The sequence below is a fragment of the Crinia signifera genome, chromosome 6 (assembly GCF_055691185.1).
Source record: "Crinia signifera chromosome 6, ASM5569118v1, whole genome shotgun sequence".
NCBI classification, from domain to species: Eukaryota; Metazoa; Chordata; class Amphibia; order Anura; family Myobatrachidae; genus Crinia; species Crinia signifera.
This window is the reverse complement of record NC_139222.1, coordinates 274,685,849-274,707,930: the sequence shown is the minus strand read 5'-3', so window position 1 is coordinate 274,707,930 and position 22,082 is coordinate 274,685,849. Positions and strand designations below refer to the sequence as shown.

At 48.2% G+C, this 22,082-nt stretch overlaps 1 protein-coding gene across 2 annotated transcripts in view; it reads right to left on the bottom strand.

Moving 5' to 3' along the window:
* Positions 1–20,320: 20,320 nt before the first annotated feature.
* Positions 20,321–22,082, bottom strand: part of LOC146007285 (killer cell lectin-like receptor subfamily B member 1B allele B) — a 66,466-nt gene continuing 64,704 nt past the window's right edge. The window contains exons 6-8 of one of the 2 annotated variants that reach the window (XM_083145631.1): positions 20,900–21,048; positions 20,697–20,809; positions 20,321–20,521 (exon numbers count right to left, since the gene is read on the bottom strand). In XM_083145631.1, coding sequence (XP_083001757.1) covers positions 20,401–20,521; positions 20,697–20,809; positions 20,900–21,048 — 383 coding nt within the window. In that variant the 3' untranslated portion in view covers positions 20,321–20,400. The remainder of the gene's footprint in view (positions 20,522–20,696; positions 20,810–20,899; positions 21,049–22,082) is intronic. The other variant, XM_083145632.1, reaches the window with a different exon arrangement.

Below are 22,082 nucleotides of genomic sequence, written 5' to 3'. Positions count from 1 at the left end.
GCTTCTCTCCCAGCACCTTGCCAGGTCCTAAAGTCCCTCCTGTCCTCTGTGCTGCTGCGGGGTAGCTGCCTAGCAACCCTCCAAAATCCTGTGTATTTTTAGGCAGCATTGGCCACCAATGATTCTGTGACACAAAAAGGGGTACTCCAGTTCTGGCTTGTCACATGCTTCCCCGCTGGAAGAATGCCCGTCCGCGGGCATTATGGCTTAAGTAACAAAAGTACTGGTACAGTCTCTTATTTAGAAACAAAACATTAAAAGGTCACATTACCTTTAATCTGTGAAACATCTTTACATTTTGGCATAACATTAACACATTAACACATTTAAATTCAGGGCGGGTTACCTAAGCCTGGTAAAAGCCTGTCAACCATGGGGCCTGGGTTGTGCAGAGGTATGTCCCCCACGGATTCCCTGCCCCTCCGCCTCAGGCAAGTCTTCTCTCATGTTCTTTGACTGCACCTTAAATCACTGCATGCGGTCGGCATGGAGCACGCGATTCCTCTTTTCCACTTTTTCTGGACCTGTTGATGGCCTGTTGTATCAAGCACAGGAATTCTTCTCCTGTAATCGCCCTACACTCCTGGTCATCACTAGGTTTTTCTTCTCTGGGACGGGTCTCAGACTTTTCAGCTGTGTTTGTGAATTCCCTAGTGGCCTCTGCTTTGGGCGGTGGCATAGCTGCCTCTGGGCTTTTGGGTTCCAATGGTTCTATTTTCTTTGTCACAGGCATGTGGGCCACAACTTCAGGGCATCTCTTCCGTTTAGTGGTACTAGCATCTGCCTGGTCACCTGTATCTCCCATTCTTGGGGTGTACTCGTGTTCGGTTCCAGGCCTCTCTTCTTTAGGCTGGGCCTTGGCCTTCTTTGCTTCCCTTGGGGTTTCTGCAGGGACATTAGGTTGAGACGGTGGCCTAATGTGCTCTGGAGGATACTGTGGTTTAATTGCATTTTCATGGCACTGTTGCACTGCCTCACTCTTACCCCGTATGTCTGGTCTCTCGCTTGTTTCTAGCCGTTCCTTTTGTATTGAGACTTTGGGTTCCGGTGGTCGTGGCGTCTGATCACGCTGGGGAGGATTGGTGCTAGGTCGGTCAATTTCGCCATGAACATCCTGTAGTCCTCTTTCTCTCTGGCTGTGTTGACCATGCAGCTGGTGCCTGTATGGATCGTTGCAGTGTTGCGCGAAGCGTCGACCTTCACTGCGGTTTGTCACGTATGTGCTGCCTCTCACTGCAGCACCACCGGGGCCTGTTACATTAGTCGCCTTGATGCCTCTTTTTCCATTGGTCAGTTCAAATTCAACCCATTCTCCGTTTCCTAGGCTTCGGAAGTATTTGTTCCTAGGGGTCTTCTGGATGCCAGTATAGTGCACATATATGGTTCTCCTATTGTCTGCCCTTATGAAGCCATAGCCACATGCTACACTGAACCACAATACCTGTCCGGTCAACTTTCTTGCTCTGACTCGCTGATCCTCAGTGTCAGGTGGTATTCTCGCTGTGGTCTGATTTTGCATGAGCTCTCGCGGACTTAGTGGCGGGTTTCTTTCCGAGGGTCGGTCCTCCTCGTTTAAAATGTCCTGATGACAATTTCTTTCGATATGTCTGCTCTGTCGGCATCTTCGGCATATCGGCCTGACCTCTTCGTTGAATTGATCGGTTGAGCTTCTTCCTATTCCTCTAGCCACACTCCACCAAGGTCGGCCTCCTCTATCTCTTCGTGGACGCCATTCATTGTGTCTGGCTTCACTCTGTTCCAGCCTTTGCCCCATTTGGGCGAGGCCTAAGGCCAGCTCAGTGAGCTTACTGTTGATGGCAGCCAATGGATCTGGGCCTGCTAGGGTTTGTGATTCTTGGAGAACCGCTTCTCTCTTTCCACTAGCCCCCTGGTGTCCGACTTCATAGTGGCCCTCCACATCTTCCTCTTCCACGTCCTCAGCGTCGACATTCAGGTCCCGTTCCAGTATTTGCAGAGCTGACTCTTTGAGCTCGGTGAACGTGCAGCCTCTTTCCTGCCGCTCCAACATTCGGAGTTGGGCGCGGATACTTTCTTCCCGTGCACCTTCTACAAAGAGTCCTATGAGGATTTTGTCGGCTTGTTGTATCTCTCGAGGGTCTAGTGCCTGTACAGCCTTCATGGCCTCGTGCAGGCCCAGCGCAAAGTCGCGCAGCGTTTCACCCGGTTTCTGTTTCCTAGAGTACAGTCTACATTTCACTGCCGATATAGTCTTTGAGTCGAAGATCTTCGCAAGTTTCCCGAATATTTTGTCTACCGTCGATTTTTCATCCTCGGACCACGACTTGACTTCTCTCAGGGCAGAACCTTTTAGCTGTGCCATCAGGATCTCTATTCTCTGTTTCCCACTCAGATTGTACAATTCAAAAGTTGATTTCATCCTGTCCCGGAATTTTTTGAAAGTACTTGTACCTTGAGTACGTGTGTTTCCCGAGTACGTAGGCATCCATGCTGCACCAAAATAGTATGGCATTGTGATCGGTGCCGCCATCGCCATGGGTGCATTATTTCCTCTGGGTGGTGTTGGTAGCAGTCTTCGGCCTGACCTGGCTGGAGTTTGGGGTTCCGACATGTTGTCCGATCCTGTTCGTGACGCCAAGTGTGATGATGGGTACAGGTGTGTGATCGTTACCTGATGTTTCTGTTTTCCTTTTGGTACTGCTTGGCTGCGACCTGCCTGCTTCACTCGCCTGCAATTCAGAGGGCGGAGGGACAAAGGCACCCTGGGATGGTAATACCCCAAAACAACCACACAGAATGGTCGCCACACATGAGGACGGTGATCAAAATAATTTAATTTACGGCAGGAGGGATCAAAAATCACCGCTATGAAAGGGGTTAAACAATTCAATAACAATGACACTGGAATGCAATAATTGGCAAAAAGATACATATAAAGACAATTCTCCTGTATGATATTGTGCGCAATGGGGTCACTGTGGCATTTGTAGGCCACACCTCACACAATACACTGCAATAATAAGTGCAATATACTGTTTCCAACAATGAATGCAATAAAAGACAAACAATAATAATGTCCTATGAAGAGGATACCGTGCGCAATGGTGCCATCTGTAACCTCTGCAGGCCGCAATTCGCACGGTATACTGCGTCACCAATATCACTATGCACTAGGACCACATTGCAAATAATTCTAACCATCAATCAAAAGACTTGCAATCACATTCAAATAAATGACAGTAATATGCCACGGATTATACCTTGTGTTAATAACAGTAAGTGTCCAGATACCAAAGAATAAGTCCCTGAACTGCGCAGTTCTACAATAGCACAAGGTACCTGTTAGGGCCTAGGTGCACCGTAATTGAAGTAGCAACTACTGTAATGCAGAATTTGTAATCCAAGGCAAAGGGTGTCCAATACTGCGTGTGACTCAAATAAAAGGTTTCCAATAAATGGCCCAGTCAGCCTTCAGGCCGTGATCACAGGACTAGGACTTGGGAAGTACAGGCCCTAATTGAAACAAGGGCAAGGGCTTGTCAGTGCAGGCATAGCATGACAGTTCCTGGGGTAATGGTGGGTGGCAAGTGTGAGTGGGGCAGTGTCAGGGTACCTGAGGCTCTGTTGCCAGCTCCTGTTGCTGACTCCTGCCAGTCACGACTCCATGTGCTGCAACACTCTGCTGGCTCCCTGCTGTTCCTGTTACTGCTGTGAGGCACAGGCCCTCCTGCCCTTATGCTGCTAAACAATGCTGGGGTCCTCTCTCTCTGGTCCCTACTGTCAGTCTGGGCACCTTCTCCCTGCAGACGCTGGTCACCGCAGAACAATCCCCACATGCTGCTCCGCTTGGGATCTCTCTCTCAGCTTAGCTCAGTCCTCCTGCTTACTCATTACACAGCAGGGGCTCTCCCTCCCTCTCCTTCCTGGCTCCTCTCACTGCACACAGCACACTTGTTACACTCGAATCTGCCCAGCAACAGCAGGGCTCTAACTTCCTGCTTCTCTCCCAGCACCTTGCCAGGTCCTAAAGTCCCTCCTGTCCTCTGTGCTGCTGCGGGGTAGCTGCCTAGCAACCCTCCAAAATCCTGTGTATTTTTAGGCAGCATTGGCCACCAATGATTCTGTGACACAAAAAAGGGGTACTCCAGTTCTGGCTTGTCACATTTGCCTCTGTCCTGCCCATGTGTGCCTCTGTCCTGTTCATGTATGCCTCTGTTCCTGCCCATGTATGCCTCTGTCCCTGCCCACCTTTCATCCTGCCCATGTTTGCCTTTCATCCTGCCCATGTTTGCTTTTTTTCCCTACCCGTGTCTGCCTATTTCCCTACCCATGGGTGTGCCTCTGTCTCTGCCCATGAGTGCTTCTGTCCCTGCCCGTATGTGCCTCTGTCCCTGCCAATGTGTGCCTTTGTCCCTACTCGCTGTGGGTGTTGTCAGGGGCGGATCCAGGATAAAATGACAGGGGGGGGCACCATGATAAAAGAGGGTTTAGGTGGGAGAGGGCCAGTGTTAGTGGTGCCAGTGTACATGCTAAGAGAGCGGCAGAGAGAGGGTGGCAATGGGATTAAAAATAGGCCCTGGCATTTAAAGTACGCAGGCCCACCATGGCAACAAAAGTGAAGGATGTAGTTGTGCGCGCCGAAGGCGCACTCTGGAAAAGAGGGTGTGGCCACTCAACAGGGGGCGTGTCCTTGAGTGTAGTGTACAACACCATATACAACTTCTACACATTATGCAACAAAATACTAGACCCCATTATACTTGCCCCTTACACATGATGCCAAATGGAATGAGCCAAAATTCAAACAATGGATTGTGTCAAAATTCACATAATGCCACACGGATTGAGCCACAATTTACATAATAACACACGGATTGAGCCAAAATTCACATAATGCCAAATGGATTGAGCCAAAATTCACATAATGCCAAATGGATTGTGTCAAAATTCACATAATGCCACACGGATTGAGCCAAATTCATAAGATGCCATATGGATTGAGCCAAAATTCACATAATGCCACATGGATTGAGCCAAAATTCACATAATGCCACATGGATTGAGACAAAATTCACATAATGCCACACGGATTGAGCCAGAATTCACATAATGCCATACAGATTAAGACAAAATTCACAATACGCTTCATAAACAGGGACATTGTCCACCAAAGGCGCGCATTAAACATTTACACCATAATGTCCATTGCACGTTAAGTTACACGGCATGATGTCCATTATGTATTATGCCAAACCCTATAATGCCTATTAAAAATTATGCTACATACAGTAAATGCTGCTTATCTACATGCTCATTGCCAAGGGTTCCATGCTCATTGCCAGAGGTTCCATGCTTGTTGCCATGTGGGATTACATGCTCATTGCCAACGGGGAATACATGCTCATGGTAAATGGGGGACAGCCGCCGCCAGGCAGAAGTGATAGCCACTGACAGTGGCAGAGCCTGGCTGTATTCAGAGCACTGCAGGTCCCAGCTATTTGAAATAATACCCATTTCACACCAGAAAATGCATTCCCAGGTTGGCCCCTTTTACACCAACCTAGTCCCTGCATTTTCTGGTGTGAGGGGGAGAGAAAACCACCCCCCCCCCTTTAACCAGTTATCTAATTTAACCGGCTATATCTTCGGAACTAACTGACCCATTTACATGAGACAAGTATCATATTGAAGAACTTTTGAGTGGGCTTTGAATGATTTTAATCCAGTGAAACTGGAACGTTTGGTTCCAGAGTAATCTGCCCTCAAAGAACATGAACAGCCATGAAATTACATTTCAAAAATAAAAAAATCGATTTACACTATATCTCTGGAACCGATTGACCGATCTGGACAATCCTGGAATCATATTGAAGGCCTAGCGATTTGGAATTGAATGACATCAACCTCAAGCTCCTGTGATGCCAGGGGGGGAACTGGCAGCCGTCGGAACCGGGTGGGGGTCGGAATTGACGGGTCCCATATTATCCTATGGGGAAAAAATGTTACAGTTTTACCAGGCGATATCTCCGGTTCCCGGGGGGCTAGAGACATGGGGCTGGCCTCGTTGGAAAGCTCTGGTCCTCATCTACAAAATGAATGACAGGGGGGCACGTGCCCGGGTGCCCCCCCCCCTGAATCCGCCACTGGGTGTTGGTTCCAGGGAAACTTTGTATAATCTGATCTAACCGCTGCCAAATGACAAAGACATTGGTAATATTCTTTTGCAAACAGGCTTCTTCTGACCAACTACTTAAATAGTGACCATCTGCCCAGGGAGGAACAATTTCTTCAAAGGTTCCCTATTGCCGAGCGACCACCATATAGATAAGACAGACCTTCACCCAATCAGAGAAGAGGGTGTTCCTAAAAAAATGTGTATACTTGGCCCCATTATTTCTATTTTCGTCCTACACAGAGCGCCAGATCACCATAGTGTTTAACAGTGACCATTCTGATGATTTAATAAAAATTGTCATAGTGATGTAGTTTCACAGTTAATTTTCCAAATTTAAATGTATCTTTTCATTCTGATTGATCTCTATCTCAATGGCTATTCTGTCAAAATGAATTTTCCATAAAGGTACATTTTGAACTTTAAAACCATTGTTGTACTTTGCAAGAACTATGAGCAAGACTCGGGGTGACATTCTATGGGATGCGATTTGCGTTTTTTGGCGTTAATTTAATGGGATGCGCTAAGGGCCTGAAATCGCATATTATGTGCATTAAGGCATGTGGACCAAAAGTGCGAGATTAATTCGCATTTTTATCGCATCCAGATGTTTTCATACAGAAAAATATACAAATCGCTTATTTAATGCAATGCGTTTTCGCAAATCGCACTTTTTAGGTGTCTAATTATCGCACTTATTTCAGACCAGGTTCTGTTTGGTGATTTGGCCCAGAACTCATGGTCAAGTGCACACATGGTTAATTTCACCACAGGTGCCCTCATTTTCAATCCCAAACACCCCTACATAAACCCCAACATCATTAAGGACACCTGTGAGGGTTTCAGACAAGGAGATTTTTCAGAGTGGTTTGGAGTTGCATATCTGTGATGTGGCCCATTTGGAGGAGCTGCGCAGGAGGGAGGAAGCTGCGCAACAGATCCTGGTAGCCCCCCGACTACTGCGTACCCCACATATGTATCGTGCTCGGCTGTACCTGGACTCCCTCTCGGATCAACAGGTTGTGGGGATGTTTAGGCTGAACCGCATTAACCTGTTGGACTTATATGAGCAGGTGAGAGATGATTTGGACCCTTTTGGGGGAGCCAACCAGGGGTTAAAGTGGGCCGGAACGCACCGGAACGGAGTTCCGGCAGTTCCAGTTGAAGCCGGAACTCAGTTCCGCCTCCTTCAGCCAGCCTGCTGCTGCTGCCGCCCCGCCGAGAATCCTGTATCTGGATCTCAATGCGGGGACACGCCGATGTGGGTGCTGCCGTGAGACTGAGTGTCTATGTGCCCCGCTTGGCGCTCACAGTCACAGCCGCCTGTCACAATAGAGGCTCTATTGAGTGACAGGCGGCTGTGACTATGATCGCCGAGCAGTACACAGTGCCGGGCGGGGACCTGACTGCCTCCCCCTCCTGCTGTTGGGATTGGCCACCAAGGGGACAGAGGAGGGACCCGCGCTTATGCGCAGGCTGTCACTCAGATAGACAGACCGGGTCCGGCAGCAAGCTAGTGCGGACGCTGTGCAGCCTCCAGCTTACCACTCGCTGCCTCCGCCGGACGCTAAATCCAGTAGCCCCCGCCAGGAGCCCAGCCAGGAATCGGACAACCCAAGTGAGTCTGTGCTTCTGTGGCCTGTGGGGAGGTGGGGTGGGAGGGATTGAGTTAGGGAGGGAGGAGGGGGGGGGGTTGGCGTTGGCGGGCCTTTTCTCTGGCGCCATTTTCCATTTTACTGCGCACTCAGTCTGCTTCTCCTCCACCTCCTGCTCCAGCCTCAGGCTCTGTGACCATTACCATTTTGTTGGTGAGTTAGTGTACTACTGACTGCACTGCAGCTGTTATCTCAATGATGTGGGGCCTGGGGGAGCAGCAGTATGTTGTATAATGTTGTGTCATTGGTGCCAGGGGCTGGGCTGGGGGACTAGTCTAAAACTTGTAATTTGTCCAATTTTTTGGCATGTTACTGATGCTGGCTGGGAGTGAGATTACATATATGGGGCTGGAAGTAGTGTCTATCAATGAGACTGGGGGGGGGGGGGTAGCTCAGGTTGGTTACTGCAGGTAAGAAACAAAAGGACCGCCCTGGGGTAGTCCGAGGGCGCTGTATATGGGGTGGATGTCAAACAAAGCTGCTACTTAGAGGGACTGAGTAGGTCCCTGAAAAAAGAGAGAGCAATACTGGAGAAATAAAGTAGCGCTTACCAATGAGGAATATTCAAAAATGAAAAACATTTAATAACAAATATAATATACACAATTCATATTAACATTGGAACAATAAAATGGTACCATATAATATGGGGGAAAAAAATAAAACCTCTCAGGGCCCTCAATAAATGCCGATGTAGTTGAAATAAAAGTGAAACAGGATCCGCTCCTATTTGTGCCGTCTAAGTACAGTCCCGAATGGAACGTAGAAGTCCTTTTGGACGGGGGGTGTTAGGGGTTTTCCACTGGATTCAATCGTACACAAATAGATGAAGGTATAGTTACCACTGTGTATCCCTTTGGAGATTTGTATCCATATAGGACTGCTGTAGAAAGCTGTTTTCTCCGTTTGAAGGGAGGAGGTAGATGGATTTTCCTCCTGGGTAGGAATCACGATGGATGTGGAAAAACAGGGTGGCAGTGTCCCGGACAAATTAGTTACCAACAGTGGGGATTGAAGACGGCTGGTTGGATCCTGATGCATGCGGAGTAATAATGGCAGTGAGGGGCTGTGAGAGGGAGCAGCTTCCAACGCGTTTCACTGCCTCTAGGGGCAGCTTTTTCAAGGATTGAGTTAGGGAGGGAGGAGGGGGGGGGTTGGCGTTGGCGGGCCTTTTCTCTGGCGCCATTTTCCATTTTACTGCGCACTCAGTCTGCTTCTCCTCCACCTCCTGCTCCAGCCTCAGGCTCTGTGACCATTACCATTTTGTTGGTGAGTTAGTGTACTACTGACTGCACTGCAGCTGTTATCTCAATGATGTGGGGCCTGGGGGAGCAGCAGTATGTTGTATAATGTTGTGTCATTGGTGCCAGGGGCTGGGCTGGGGGACTAGTCTAAAACTTGTAATTTGTCCAATTTTTTGGCATGTTACTGATGCTGGCTGGGAGTGAGATTACATATATGGGGCTGGAAGTAGTGTCTATCAATGAGACTGGGGGGGGGTAGCTCAGGTTGGTTACTGCAGGTTGCTGAGGGGGATGGTGGGGTAGGGTATGTCACTAGGGCTGAGGAGGGGTAGGGTGGGTCATGCTGTATCTCACAGGGGGGGGGGGTAGTGGGGGGGGGGGGTGCGTGTCACCGGGGGGGGGGGGGGTGTTTAGTATATATGATACAGAGTGAGCCGGACTCGTTTATCACAGGCGCCCGCCAGATCCTCTCAGTGGCACTGTATGGATAGATCGGTGAGAGTGATACTGTATGTACTGAATGTATGAGGGTGGTGGTGTAAGTATAAATGTATGGATGATGGCTCTTAGGCATCCCTGAACATATTTCTCTTAGTGTCTGACTGGTTCTGCCATGTGTATTGTATAATTCCACTGGCGCCGCCATGGGTGCCGTATCTGTCCAGGGGTGCCGCCATGTGTGCCTTATCAATCCAGGGGTGCCGCCATGTGTGCCTTATCAATACAGGGGTTCCGCCATGTGTGCCTTATCAGTCCAGGAGTTCCGCCATGTGTGCCTTATCAATCCAGGGGTGCCGCCATGTGTGCCTTATCAGTCCAGGAGTTCCGCCATGTGTGCCTTATCAATACAGGGGTTCCGCCATGTGTGCCTTATCAGTCCAGGAGTGCCGCCATATGTGTCTTCTCAGTCCAGGGCAGCTGGCTTTTTTTTTTTTTATTAAAATCATTTTATTTTTTTCTTACTGCAAGTTTGCTGTTAAGTGTGCCATATCTAGTGTTCAATCTAGCACCCGCCATATTTGAAAACCCATGCAGTTCCTCTTACCTGCCTGGGGTGTTGCTGTTTGCTGTAGTGCTTCTAGCACAGTGTGGTCTGTATATCAGCACTGATATGCAAACCTGTCCTGTGCTAGAAACACCACAGCAGACAGCGACACCCCAGACAGGGAAGAGGAACTGCATGGGTTTTCAAATATGGCGGGTGCTAGAATAAACACTACATATCATTTCAGGGGTGCTGCCATGTGTGTTGTACAATTTCATGGGTGCTGCAATGTGTGCTATATAATTTCAGGGGTGCTGCTAGGTGTGCTATATAATTCCAGGGATGCTCCATGTATGCCGTATCAGTCCAGGGGCACCGCCATGTGTGCAGTATCAGTCCAGGGGAGCTGGCTTTTCTTTTTTAATTGAAAGAAAAATATATATATATATTTTTTCTTACTGCAAGGGTGCTGTTAAGTGTGCCAAATCATTCAAGGGGTGCTTCCCCACGCATGCGCAGAGCAATGGGACGGTCCGCTGCGGGCGACCTTGCTGCACGGGATGCGCACACGTCTTGGGAACATCGATAGTCGATGGCTACCCCTATCTCTCTCTCTGTTGTCTCTGTGAGCTGCAAACACCACAGCTTACTGAGCACCTGATAAACTGCCCTGAACACATACCCTCACATGCATCCACTAGCAGGGGAAATTATTTAATGATCATTGACGATTAAATGATTTCTCCTGCCTTTGCATATAGAAGTCAGGGCCTGCGTTCCCATGGGAATGCCTAGAGTTTTCATGGGGATGCCCATAAAACGCAGGGCATTCCCATAGGTGAGCACTGTTCCCGCTGCCCTGTTTGGCCCTCCCTCCTCGCAGCAAACATCGGAAACGCACCAAATTTACCTCATTCTGAGTGAACCTTAGGCCCTTAGTGTGTTTTTAAATGGGTGATTTGTATTTTATTTATTTGTGGGTGACTGCTAGTGTTTTAAAAGCTATATTGGGTGTGTAATGCCTATGCACACCCAGACAAAGGGCAAGCTGTATTGAAGTCCGAGTTTTGTGGCAGTGTGGGATACTGGGTGATATCAGATTTTTTGGTACTTGTTTCCTAGCACGGCCACACCGATTTACATCGGGGTGGTCGTGTCGGAAAAATCGGGTCGATCGCATCGCATGCGATTTGGTCGCATGCGATGCGATCGACGCGACCGACCCGATTTTTTGATTGAATGAAATGTAAATCGGGTCCCTGGGACCCGATTTTACATTGGATTCAATGTAAAATATTCCCAACCCCCCCAAATTTAACGGCGTAAACCCCACCCCACGATAGACGCCAACCCGAAGCGTGGCGAGCGCAGCGAGCCCGCAAGGGGCGGCGGTGCGCGTCCTCCGACCTTTTCATTCCCCTACTATCCACGTCGGCGTGGAGTTGAGAATAGAATAGTGTGGCGAGCGCAGCGAGCCACCGAGCCCGAAGCGTGGCGAGCGCAGCGAGCCCCGCGAGGGGACGCGTATACCTGTGAAGTTATACGCGTCCCCTCGCTGGGCTCGCTGTGCTCGCCACGCTTCGGGCTCGGTGGCTCGCTGCGCTCGCCACGCTTCGGGTTGGCGTCTATCGTGGGGTGACGACGGGGACATCTATAATGTGAAATGGGTCATATTGGCCCATTTCACATTTTTCACATTTTCTCACGATTTCAATGTTAAAAAATATTTTAACATTGAAGCCTATGGAAAAATCGGGGGCATCGCGTCGGGACCAATGTTAATGGTCCCGACCGACGCGATGCCCCCGATATTTTACCTTTCCCGACACGATTTCAATGTTAAAATATTTTTTAACATTGAAGCCTATGGAAAAATCGGGGGCATCGCGTCGGTCGCACCGCCGCGATGCCCCCGATATTGTGTCTTAGCCGGCCAAATGGACCTGATTTCAAAGGAAATCGGGTCCATCGTGTGGATCGTGTACCTTAACTTAAAGGTACACGATCCATAAGATTGTGGCCGTGCTAGGAAACAAGTACCGATTTTTTAAAGAGAAAATAATTAGCAAAAAAAGTCCACACTGCCACCAAACTCGGACCTGACCCCTGCCACACACGTTGGCCTGCTTACATCCTGCTACCTGCTAGCACCTCATGTAATCTGTCTGTTGCCCCTACTAGATTGTAAGCTCTTCAGAGCAGGGCCCTCTTCCCTCCTGTTGTCTAAGCCCTCTTCTCTACACATTGCACTCACACCTCTCCCATACTCAAACACTCAGTGACCATCATTGGCCACCAGCCCCTAGTAGTACAGTACGTTGATCAAGTCCTCGCTACTTATATTTAAGCTCTAATGTGTATTGAATTGTGGCATTCTTTTTACCTGTACTCATATTTATTTTATTTATTTACTGTAATCAGGGTAAACAATGAATATACTTAAAGGGGCGGGGATATGGGCGTGGCTTCTGTCAGGTGGGAGGTGCTAGGGGTGTGGCCCACAAGGGTGGGTGTAGAGGGGTGAGTTCCACCACCTCCCTTGGACCACTTTAAGCACTGGAGCCAACTATGCAGTGTCTGCCCAGCACAAATTAATGTGTGCCCTCTACTATTTGGCCACAGGCTCCACTCAGTCTGTGACCTCATGGGCCTTGGGGGTATCACAGGCCACTTTCTCTAAGCATTTTACTCAAGTGTTACTTGCTTTAAAGAAGTTGTGGCGGACATACATCAGCAGCCGTTACTTTTCTGGTAAGCACATGTGCCCTGTACTCCAAAATGTACCTGTACTGTAAGTGTAGTCATAAACAAATTATTGACCAATACCATCTGTTTCCACCAACATTTAGCCTAATACACAGTGCCCAACGGATGCACATGGTGGTGCTGACCTATCCCTTGCTGGTATCTAGCTAGTAAGTACATTTGATATATGTATGAATGACGTTTGCAGTCAAACATGGCTCACTGGTGTTGTGGAATCCGCCACGTGCATGCCAGGCAGGACCTCAGGGGGTATGATGCGCTTCAGCTTCACCTCATATGAATTGTAGCACACAGTGTTGGGGCTTCCTCCTCCAGTCTTGGTGGCCTCCTCCAACTCCATGGCCATTTTATTTTTCAACTGCCTTTTGATGTCGTTAAATCTCTTTTTTACATTGCGGACCAGGCGCTTGTGCTGACTGACAGCGTTCACCGCCTGGGTGATGTCCTTTCACATAGCCCTTTTGCGCTGTGCAGTGGTCTTGTGGTGAGATTTGCCAAGCAAACGGTCAAACACTGGCAGGATAGCCCGGACAAGTGCTGCATTTTCCTCATATGAAAAGCGGACCTTTCGGCCACTTTTTGTGCGGCCAGCTTCCACCTCCTCCTCCTCCTCATTTTCAACTCCAGCCATGTAGCCCTTCTCCTCCATGCCAGTGTCTTCCTCCTCCTCACCACCATCTTCCTCCACCTCTGACATGTGGCCCTCCTGCAGCTGGTGTGGGGTATGGTCTAGGTCTTGGCTGTAGGATGGGGATGCCAGCGGATCCTCCACCTCCTCCTGCTGGGGCTGGACACCCAGGGTCTGGCCTGGGGCTGGCCTTGCTGTGGCCATGCTGCCTGCCACACTGCTGGCTCTCACACTTGTCTGGCTGCTGCCACTGGTCCCTCTGCCACTGCTCCCTCTGCCACTGCTCCCTCTGCCACTGCTTCCTCTGCCACTCCTCACTCTGCCACTGCTCCCTCTGCCACTCCTCACTCTGCCACCAACACCTCTTCCTGTACTCACACTGCCACTGCTCCTCTCCATGCTCCTTACTTCCTATCAAAGAGTGAAATGGCGCCAATGCCCCTTTATATAGGGGGTGTGATGCATAATGGAGGGGACACAGGTGGGCCAATAGGTTGGGGGGTTCTTAGTCATGCGGAGACAGTTTTGTAAATCACACTCCGGTTGGTCTAAAACTCGCACATGACCGGCGGAAGAACTCGCACTTTTTTGTTACTTAAAATCGCACCACTTCGCCGCAAATCGCACCTCTTCGCACTTTTCAGCCTCCAAAGCGCATCACATTAAATATGCGAATTATGACTGAAAAGTGCGATTTGAAAAAGGGCGAATTGCGGCGATGTGGTGCGCTAAAAAAAATGCGCATTTATCTCAAAGCATAGAATGTCACCCTCAGTCTCATTGCCACTTCTGGTATCAAACAATCTATCATTTGATATAAAATGTATATAACACACACACACCTCCTGTGTGAAAACAGGAGGTGTGTCAGTGAGAGGGCCAGGGGGTGGGACACTTGTCAAAAAGGTTTGATGGAATGTGGTGCTCTACACCAGTGGTTCTCAACCTCGGTCCTCAAGGACCCCCAAAAGAGCTAATAATTTCACCTTTGATTGTGTATGGAGACCTGAAATACGTGCACTGTTGGGGGTCCTTGAGGACTGAGGTTGAGAACCACCGCTCTACACTACTACCTATGTGCCTAATTAAGAGCTGATCACAAATGCAAAATCTTTCTCCAATGGGCAAAACCATGTGCACTGCAGGTGGGGCAGATGTAACATGTGCAGACAGAGTTAGATTTGGGTGGGGTGTGTTCAAACTGAAATCTACTGTAATTGACTGTGTGAAAATAAAGCAGCCAGTATTTACCCTTCACAGAAACAACATAACTCATCCAAATCTAACCCTCCATACTCATGTTACATTTTCCCCACCTGTTGTGAGAACAGGAGGAAAGAGGGCCCTGCTCCAAGGAGCTTAAAGTATTGATCAGTTCTTTTCAACCACTATGTCATGGCACACTAGTGTGCCTTGAGCTGTTCTCAAATGTGCCCCAAGCCAGAGATGTCCACACCAGTTTGCAGCCACCACCACCAGATCAACTGGTATTTATTATTATTTATTTATTTGCAGTTTCTTATATAGCGCAGAATATTCCGTTGCGCTTTACAATTGAAAACAACAGTGATGAAAGAAACTGGGTAGAAACAAACCGACATAGAGGTAGAAGGGTCCTGCTCCCAAGCTTACAATCTATAGGGATAATAGGAGAGATACATAAGGATAGGATTCCATAGCATGGCAGTCCCATCAGATTACTAGACAGTCCTGATGGGAAGCAATTAGATAAGAATGCTACTGGAGGTTGTGTGGGGGTCCTGAATATGATAAGCTGCCTGTAGAGGTGAGTTTTCAGAGAATGCTTGAAAGTTTGGAGGATAGAGGATAGTCTCAGTGTACGTGGAAGGGCATTCCATACGGTGGCAGCTGCCCGAAAAAAATCCTGCAAGTGTAGGAGCGAGTAAAGAGTGTTAATGAGAGACGCAGATCTCGTGCAGAACGGAAAGGTTGGGTTAGGATATATTTGAGATAAGTGAAGAGATATAAGTCGGTATAGTCAGAGTGATGGCTTTGTATGAAAGTATTTTATATTGAATATGGTAAGATACAGGCAACCAATGGAGGGATTGGCAGAGCGGATCAGCAGATGATGAACGTCAACCTTGCAGTTGCATTCAGAATGGATTGTAGCGGTGAGAGTCTTTTCTTAGGAAAACCAGCCAGGAGGCTATTGTATTAGTCAATGTGTGATATAATGAGTGCATGGATTAGAGTTTTGGCAGTGTCTTGTGTAAGGTATAGACACATTTTGGATATGTTTTTTAGATGTATGCAACATGATTTAGAGACAGGGACAGGGACAAGGCGGAAGTGAGACACACGTGACGAAACGCGTAGAGGCGTGGCTACCTTCACGGCACCGTGCACAGACCTGATAGGTCTCTCCTGGTCCGAGCAAAAGAGGCACCGTCGGTGGGAAACTGAGTCCCGGCTACCACCGACTCCCGCTGGCTTCTGAAGGATCTTATTCGTTGGGCAAGCTGTTTGCTGCTTTTTACCATGTATGTCAGTTATTTATTTGTCCAGTAAAATTTTCTATGATCACTGACTTGGTTGCGCCATTCTCTCTCTTTCTGTATATATATATATATATATATATATATAAATGGCGGGATACCGGCACTCCGTGTTTCCAACTGTCAACTGCCCGGGTGCTGCACTCAAGTGAATAGATATATATGACAGCAGTGGCACTCCTGGGAATTTTCATCAGTAATAAGACACAAACGCAGGTTTACTCCCTCTGGAGTAAACCTGCGTTTGTGTCTTATTACTGATGAAAATTCCCAGGAGTGCCACTGCTGTCATATATATATATATATATATATATATATATATATATATATATATATATATATATATATATATATATATATATAGAGGTTGTGGCTGGCCGGCACTCATGTGAAGGGAAATCTTGCCCGGTGCTCCCCGTAAATGTGCTGCCTGTTATGGCCGCACTTGCATATCTGGGTGGTGGCGGTGGCACTCTCGGACTCAGAAAAAAAGACAACAGATGCTCCTTAGCAGTTATCAAGAACTGCCGTTCTTGATAAAAGTGCACAGGGCACTGAAACGTTGAACCACTAAGGGGCACCTGTTGTCTTTTTTTCTGAGTCCGAGAGTGCCACCGCCACCACCCAGATTATATATATATATATATATATATATATATATCCACAAGTGCTTAATAAAAAGCCAGGGCACTCACCATTGCAGTCACAGTCAGCTCTTGTTTAATTATACATAAGTATTGTCGACGTTTCGACCCTCTAGGGGCCTTTGTCAAGACAGCTCATTTGCATCAACAGGCAAAATACAGGCAGGCAGAGTAATTTTGCCTGTTGATGCAAATGAGCTGTCTTGACAAAGGCCCCTAGAGGGTCGAAACGTCGACAATACTTATGTATAATTAAACAAGAGCTGACTGTGACTGCAATGGTGAGTGCCCTGGCTTTTTATTTAGCACTTGTGGATATTTTTGGTCGTCTGGACAGGATTACTTTAAGGTGCACCCCAATATATCCAACTCTCCTGGATGTGAGTGCGGGATTCTCTGCCTATATATATATATATATATATATATATATATATATATATATATATATATAAACAGCAGATACCGGCGGCACTCGGGAAATAACGACAGGACACCTCAGCCTGATTGCCAACGTTTCAATGCTACTGCATTTTCCTCAGGGCATTACACGTAATGCCCTGAGGAAAATGCAGTAGCATTGAAATGTTGGCAATCAGGCTGAGGTGTCCTGTCGTTATTTCCCAAGTGCCGCCGGTATCTGCTGTTTATTGGGAGACACTGCATGTGTAGTCCCGTTTCACGGAAGGCAACGGGAGCAGCATAACCTGTATCAGTGAGTGCCAGAATCAATGGACTGTATATATATATATGTATCCCCTGAAGTTACCCATTGACCAAGTTTATACTGCCTTTACTCTGTGTTTTGACAGTGTAATATTCTCCCGTGCAGTTTGCGGCCAGTAATGACAAGTGCAAGGGGGCCCCCCTGTCTAAAGTGCCCCGGGCCGCCTGAAGGCTTAATCTGGCACTGCTCCCGCTGCAGTTTCTGCAGGTGTCGATTTGACCGATTAGTAACCTTCCCCCCTCTACACTCATACCTGCTTCACCCAGCCACCAATACTCCACTACTATGTTACAGTTAGGGATGCCAATCCCGGGGCATTTTTTCAATCCCGGGATCCGGGATTGAAAAATGCTCAATCCCAGGATTCTCGGGATCCCGGGATTGGCATCCCTAATACAGTTCTGCTCCAAACATACCCACCCCAACACCGGCAGACCCACACATTTACTTACATTAGCGGGCGGGCGGCCGGGAGTGGGTTCGGAGGTGCACGGTGCCTCCAGGCTCGTGCACCTCCTTTTTAGCAGCCAGGCCGCAGGCCGGAAAGGATGCGGGTGGGCAGAGGCAGGCGGGCGACGTGCGAAGGAGACTGGAAGGGGGCGTGCACAGCAGAAGGCTGCGCAGCGTGACCTCTACTGTCACGCTACGCATCGCCGCACGCAGGGGTCAGGATTCGGGAGCCAGGCAGCGTCTGAGCTAGTGCTCAGACGCTGCCCGGCGTTAGACTGCGCATGCGCAGTCTAATCCCGAAAATCCCGGGATTGGATAATCCAATCCCGGGATTGAAATCCCCGACTTTTTTAGGCCAAATCCCGGGATCCCGCCGATCCCGATCCCGGGATTGGCCACCCTAGTTACAGTTATATGCATTATGCCGGGACACTTGCCCTATTATTAAACACTTCCCCCTACTCCACTGTAATGTTCTGCCTCAACTCTTCCATGTATAATTTCCTACACCAGGGCAGTATAAGAAAGGACAATTGCTCAGCGTAGCAGCTGGACCCAGATACATGTGGGTGATTACACCTGGTTGTTACTTCCCATTTGTGTATTTATGATCTCCAATGGAACCAGGAGCCAGCAGCAGCCAGGTTACAATGACTTTGCAGCTCTCAATAACTGCAGGTGTCAGAACATTCAGTGCCATACACAACGGAGCGCCATCTTACAGAGTAGTGCCAATAATGGCATTCATACATGGGTAAGAAGCTGTATCAGCACACATAATGCATGCTGCCATCACTTCTCTCCCTTAGCGGATGATAAACATATACCCAATGTACAGGGTATTTACCTTTTTGTGTATTTGTATGTTGTTATGGAAAACAGATTTACAACAACTATTGCATAGCTCCCAACTGTCCTGACTAAAGTGGGACAGTCCTGCTAATTGTACACCATCCCCTTTTCCAAACATGGGACACAGTGTTCCGTAGGCTGGGAGGGTGGAGCCGGGCATCTTTCAGTGCACTGAGAGGAGCCGTGGGCTGCCTAGCTGCTTGAGGAGCAATGGGCACCCCCCCCCCTCCCCAGTGCTAGGCCACGCCCCTCAACCTCAGTCCCTATCTATACCTTCCATGGCCCTGACCTCCTTTTGGGCCCGATTCACAGCAGACTAATGTTGGGAGGTATACTATCAAATTTTTTTTTATGTGTGACTTGCATAGGTGAATCTAGGGGGTGGTCCGGGGGTGCACCAGACCACCCATTAACTCGCTGCACACAATTTAAAGCAATGACAGCAGGGCAGAGAGAGCTGTTCTGCCCGGCTGTATATGTCGAAGAGATGCGGGTACTTCTTTACTTTCACGGCGCCAGCATGGCGCCGCGCGCCAGAGTCCCCTTGCGGGGCTCGCTTCGCTCGCCCACGCTGCGGGCTCGGTGGGTCGCTACGCTCGCCACGCTAATTAAAATCAACTCCATGCCAACATGGATAGTGGAGGTATGAACTATCCATGTTGGCATGGCGTTAACTTCGTTTATTTTACTTAGTTTGTGGCGAGCGTAACCCGGAAGTACGCGCGGCGCCATGCTGGCGCCGTGAAAGTAAAGACGTACCGAGATGCGCTCTGCACCTATTTCCCAGAGTGGCAATAGCAGCTTCAACCCGCAGGCTGACTTGTTTGTCCCTCTGCGCCTCCCATCCCCTGGTGTAGGCAGTCCCTGCTCTCCCCCGTGCATGCTGTCCATTATCAGTGCGCCCTGTTGTGTTAGTGTCAGCGGCGCGCTCCCTGTATAGTGTGTGTCCCGACTCCCACATTGTGAGGAGAGAAGACGGCACCACAGTGCACAGCACTTCCTGACTCCAGGCAGCCATCCCCGCTGGGAGCTGCCTTGTTAATCACCTCCACACAGAGAATTTCTACAGTTTCTACAGCACATAGGCAGTAAGTGGACATGAGATGGGATTTGTCCACACCACCAGCAGGACATACCTGGCCCTGACAACCCAGGAGAAGCGGGCAGTGACCAAGGTATGGTCCAATCCAACTTGGCAACGAGCATGAAGCCCCCTTGGCCTCCAGCTTGAAGCCCCTGGCATCAAGCAAGAACTCCCTAGCAATGAGCATGTAGGTAAGTGACACTTATGTGTCAAATATGTATTGGGCATTACGGTTTGTTATATAGTATTTAATGGGCATCATGATTTGTGGCACAATGTGTAAAGGGTATTATGGACTTATGTGTAAATGGCATTACGGCGTGTGGCTTTATGTATAATGGGTATTACGGAGTTTGCTAACATGTGTAATGGGCATTACCGTGTGTGGTATAATGTGTAATACCACACCCTTTTTTGTGATGCTACGCTTCCTTTCATGAGACCACACCCCTTTTTCATCACGCAGTGGGCCCACAAATGGTTGAGTCTGGGACCACCCATTACCATATTTCTAGATTTGCCTATGGTTACTTGTCTGTCGGATCAGTGAGACCCCGGCTCTGCAGGATGAGGTTTGCACACAAAACATGTTTAATATGCAGTTGTTGTTTTTAATTTTTAGTCCTCTTTGGAACATACATCAGATGTCAGATATGATATGATCCATCAGCATACAGTATTCTCCTATTACAGCAATGTCACACCATCACAGCTTTCCTCTGACATATGAGTGTATATGTAGAATTACACATAGCAGTATAATAACAACCATGTACATTTGTTGATGCACAGCTCCCTCCATTATCCTCCAGCTGGAACCTGTGTAAGAAAAACAAAAATACAAAAATAAATTCACATTAGAATGTATGGAGGTTATAAGAATAAACAATTATACAATGGTAACTGAACTGACAGAAGCTGATGTTCATGTACATGGCCTGGATTACAGGTTATTGCTAGAACAATGGCTGGGTGTCACATCGGAGTCACTTACAGGCTGGTGTTATAGTGCCGGCCGGTCACCCATCTCCACCCACCTTCAGCCTGGTATAGTCCAATCCAAATATTGTCCCCAGTCTGTTTTGTGAGATTGTGTCTTATAAGTGCCTAGAACACAGTAATATAACGGTGATTGATTAATAATAAAAATAATAGGATATATTAGATGATTACTGAGCCTCAGCACAGACCACTCACCTGCTGTTCCTGGTTATCTATGACTGGTAAGTGGGCTCCCATCACCTCACACTGCTCCTGGCTCTGCTTCCATGTCCTCAGTGTAGCATCTGAATAGTAATAACAGTTGTCCCCATACAGCAGCCAGTTACTAGGACACAGAGCGCACCCTGTAAGACACAATTGTCTTTGTAATGTTGTCTTGTATTATTCTACATCTTTACTGGGTTAATTTGTGTTTGCGTCAGAGTACATTACACTCAAACATCACTTTTTTTTCCAAATATGAGCTCCACTAAATTTTGTGACATAGTTTATGAGGTTGAAAAAATATGCCAGTCATTGTCCCATATCTAGAACCAGTGGCGGATTCATGGGGGGGCACCTGGGCACGTGCCACCCCCCTCCCCATCGTTTCTGACATAGCTCGTTTTGTAGCTGAGGACCGGGGCTTTACAACGAGCCTAGCCCCACGTCGCTACCCCCCTGGGAATCGGAGATACCGCCGGGCAAACCTGGAATGTTTTCCCCATAGGATAACAAGGGACCCACTAATTCTGACCCCCACCCAGTTCCAATGGCTGCGAGTCCTCCCCCAGCATCACAGCATCACAGAAGCCTGGGCCTTCAATCTGATACCAGGCTAATACCTATGGATCATTTGGATCAGGCGATATTGTGGATAAACCAATTTTATTAATTTCATGGCTGTTCATGTTCTTTGAGAGCAGATTACTCTGGAGCGGCTCAGTTTCACGGGACTGGCCTCATATAAATGGGTCAGTTGGTTCCAAAGATATAGCTAGTTAAGCAATATAGCCGGTCAAAGGTAGAGGGAGTGGTGGGCATTATGGTGTAAATTTTTAATGCACGCCTTTGGCGCTCAATGTCCCTGTTTATGAAATATATTGTGAATTTTGGCTTAATCTGTGTAGCATTATGTGAATTTTGGCTCAATTCGTGTGGCATTATGTGAATTTTGGCTTATTTCATTTGGCATCATGTGTAAGGGGCAAGTATAACGGGGTCGTGTATTTTGTTGCATAATGTGTAGATGTGGAATATGGGGAAGTACACTACATTCAAGGACATGCCCCCTTTTGAGTGGCCACACCATCTTTTCTAGAGAGCACTTATAGCGCTCAAAGAACTACATCCTTCACTTTTGATGCCAAGGTGGGACTTTAAATGTCAGGGCCTATTT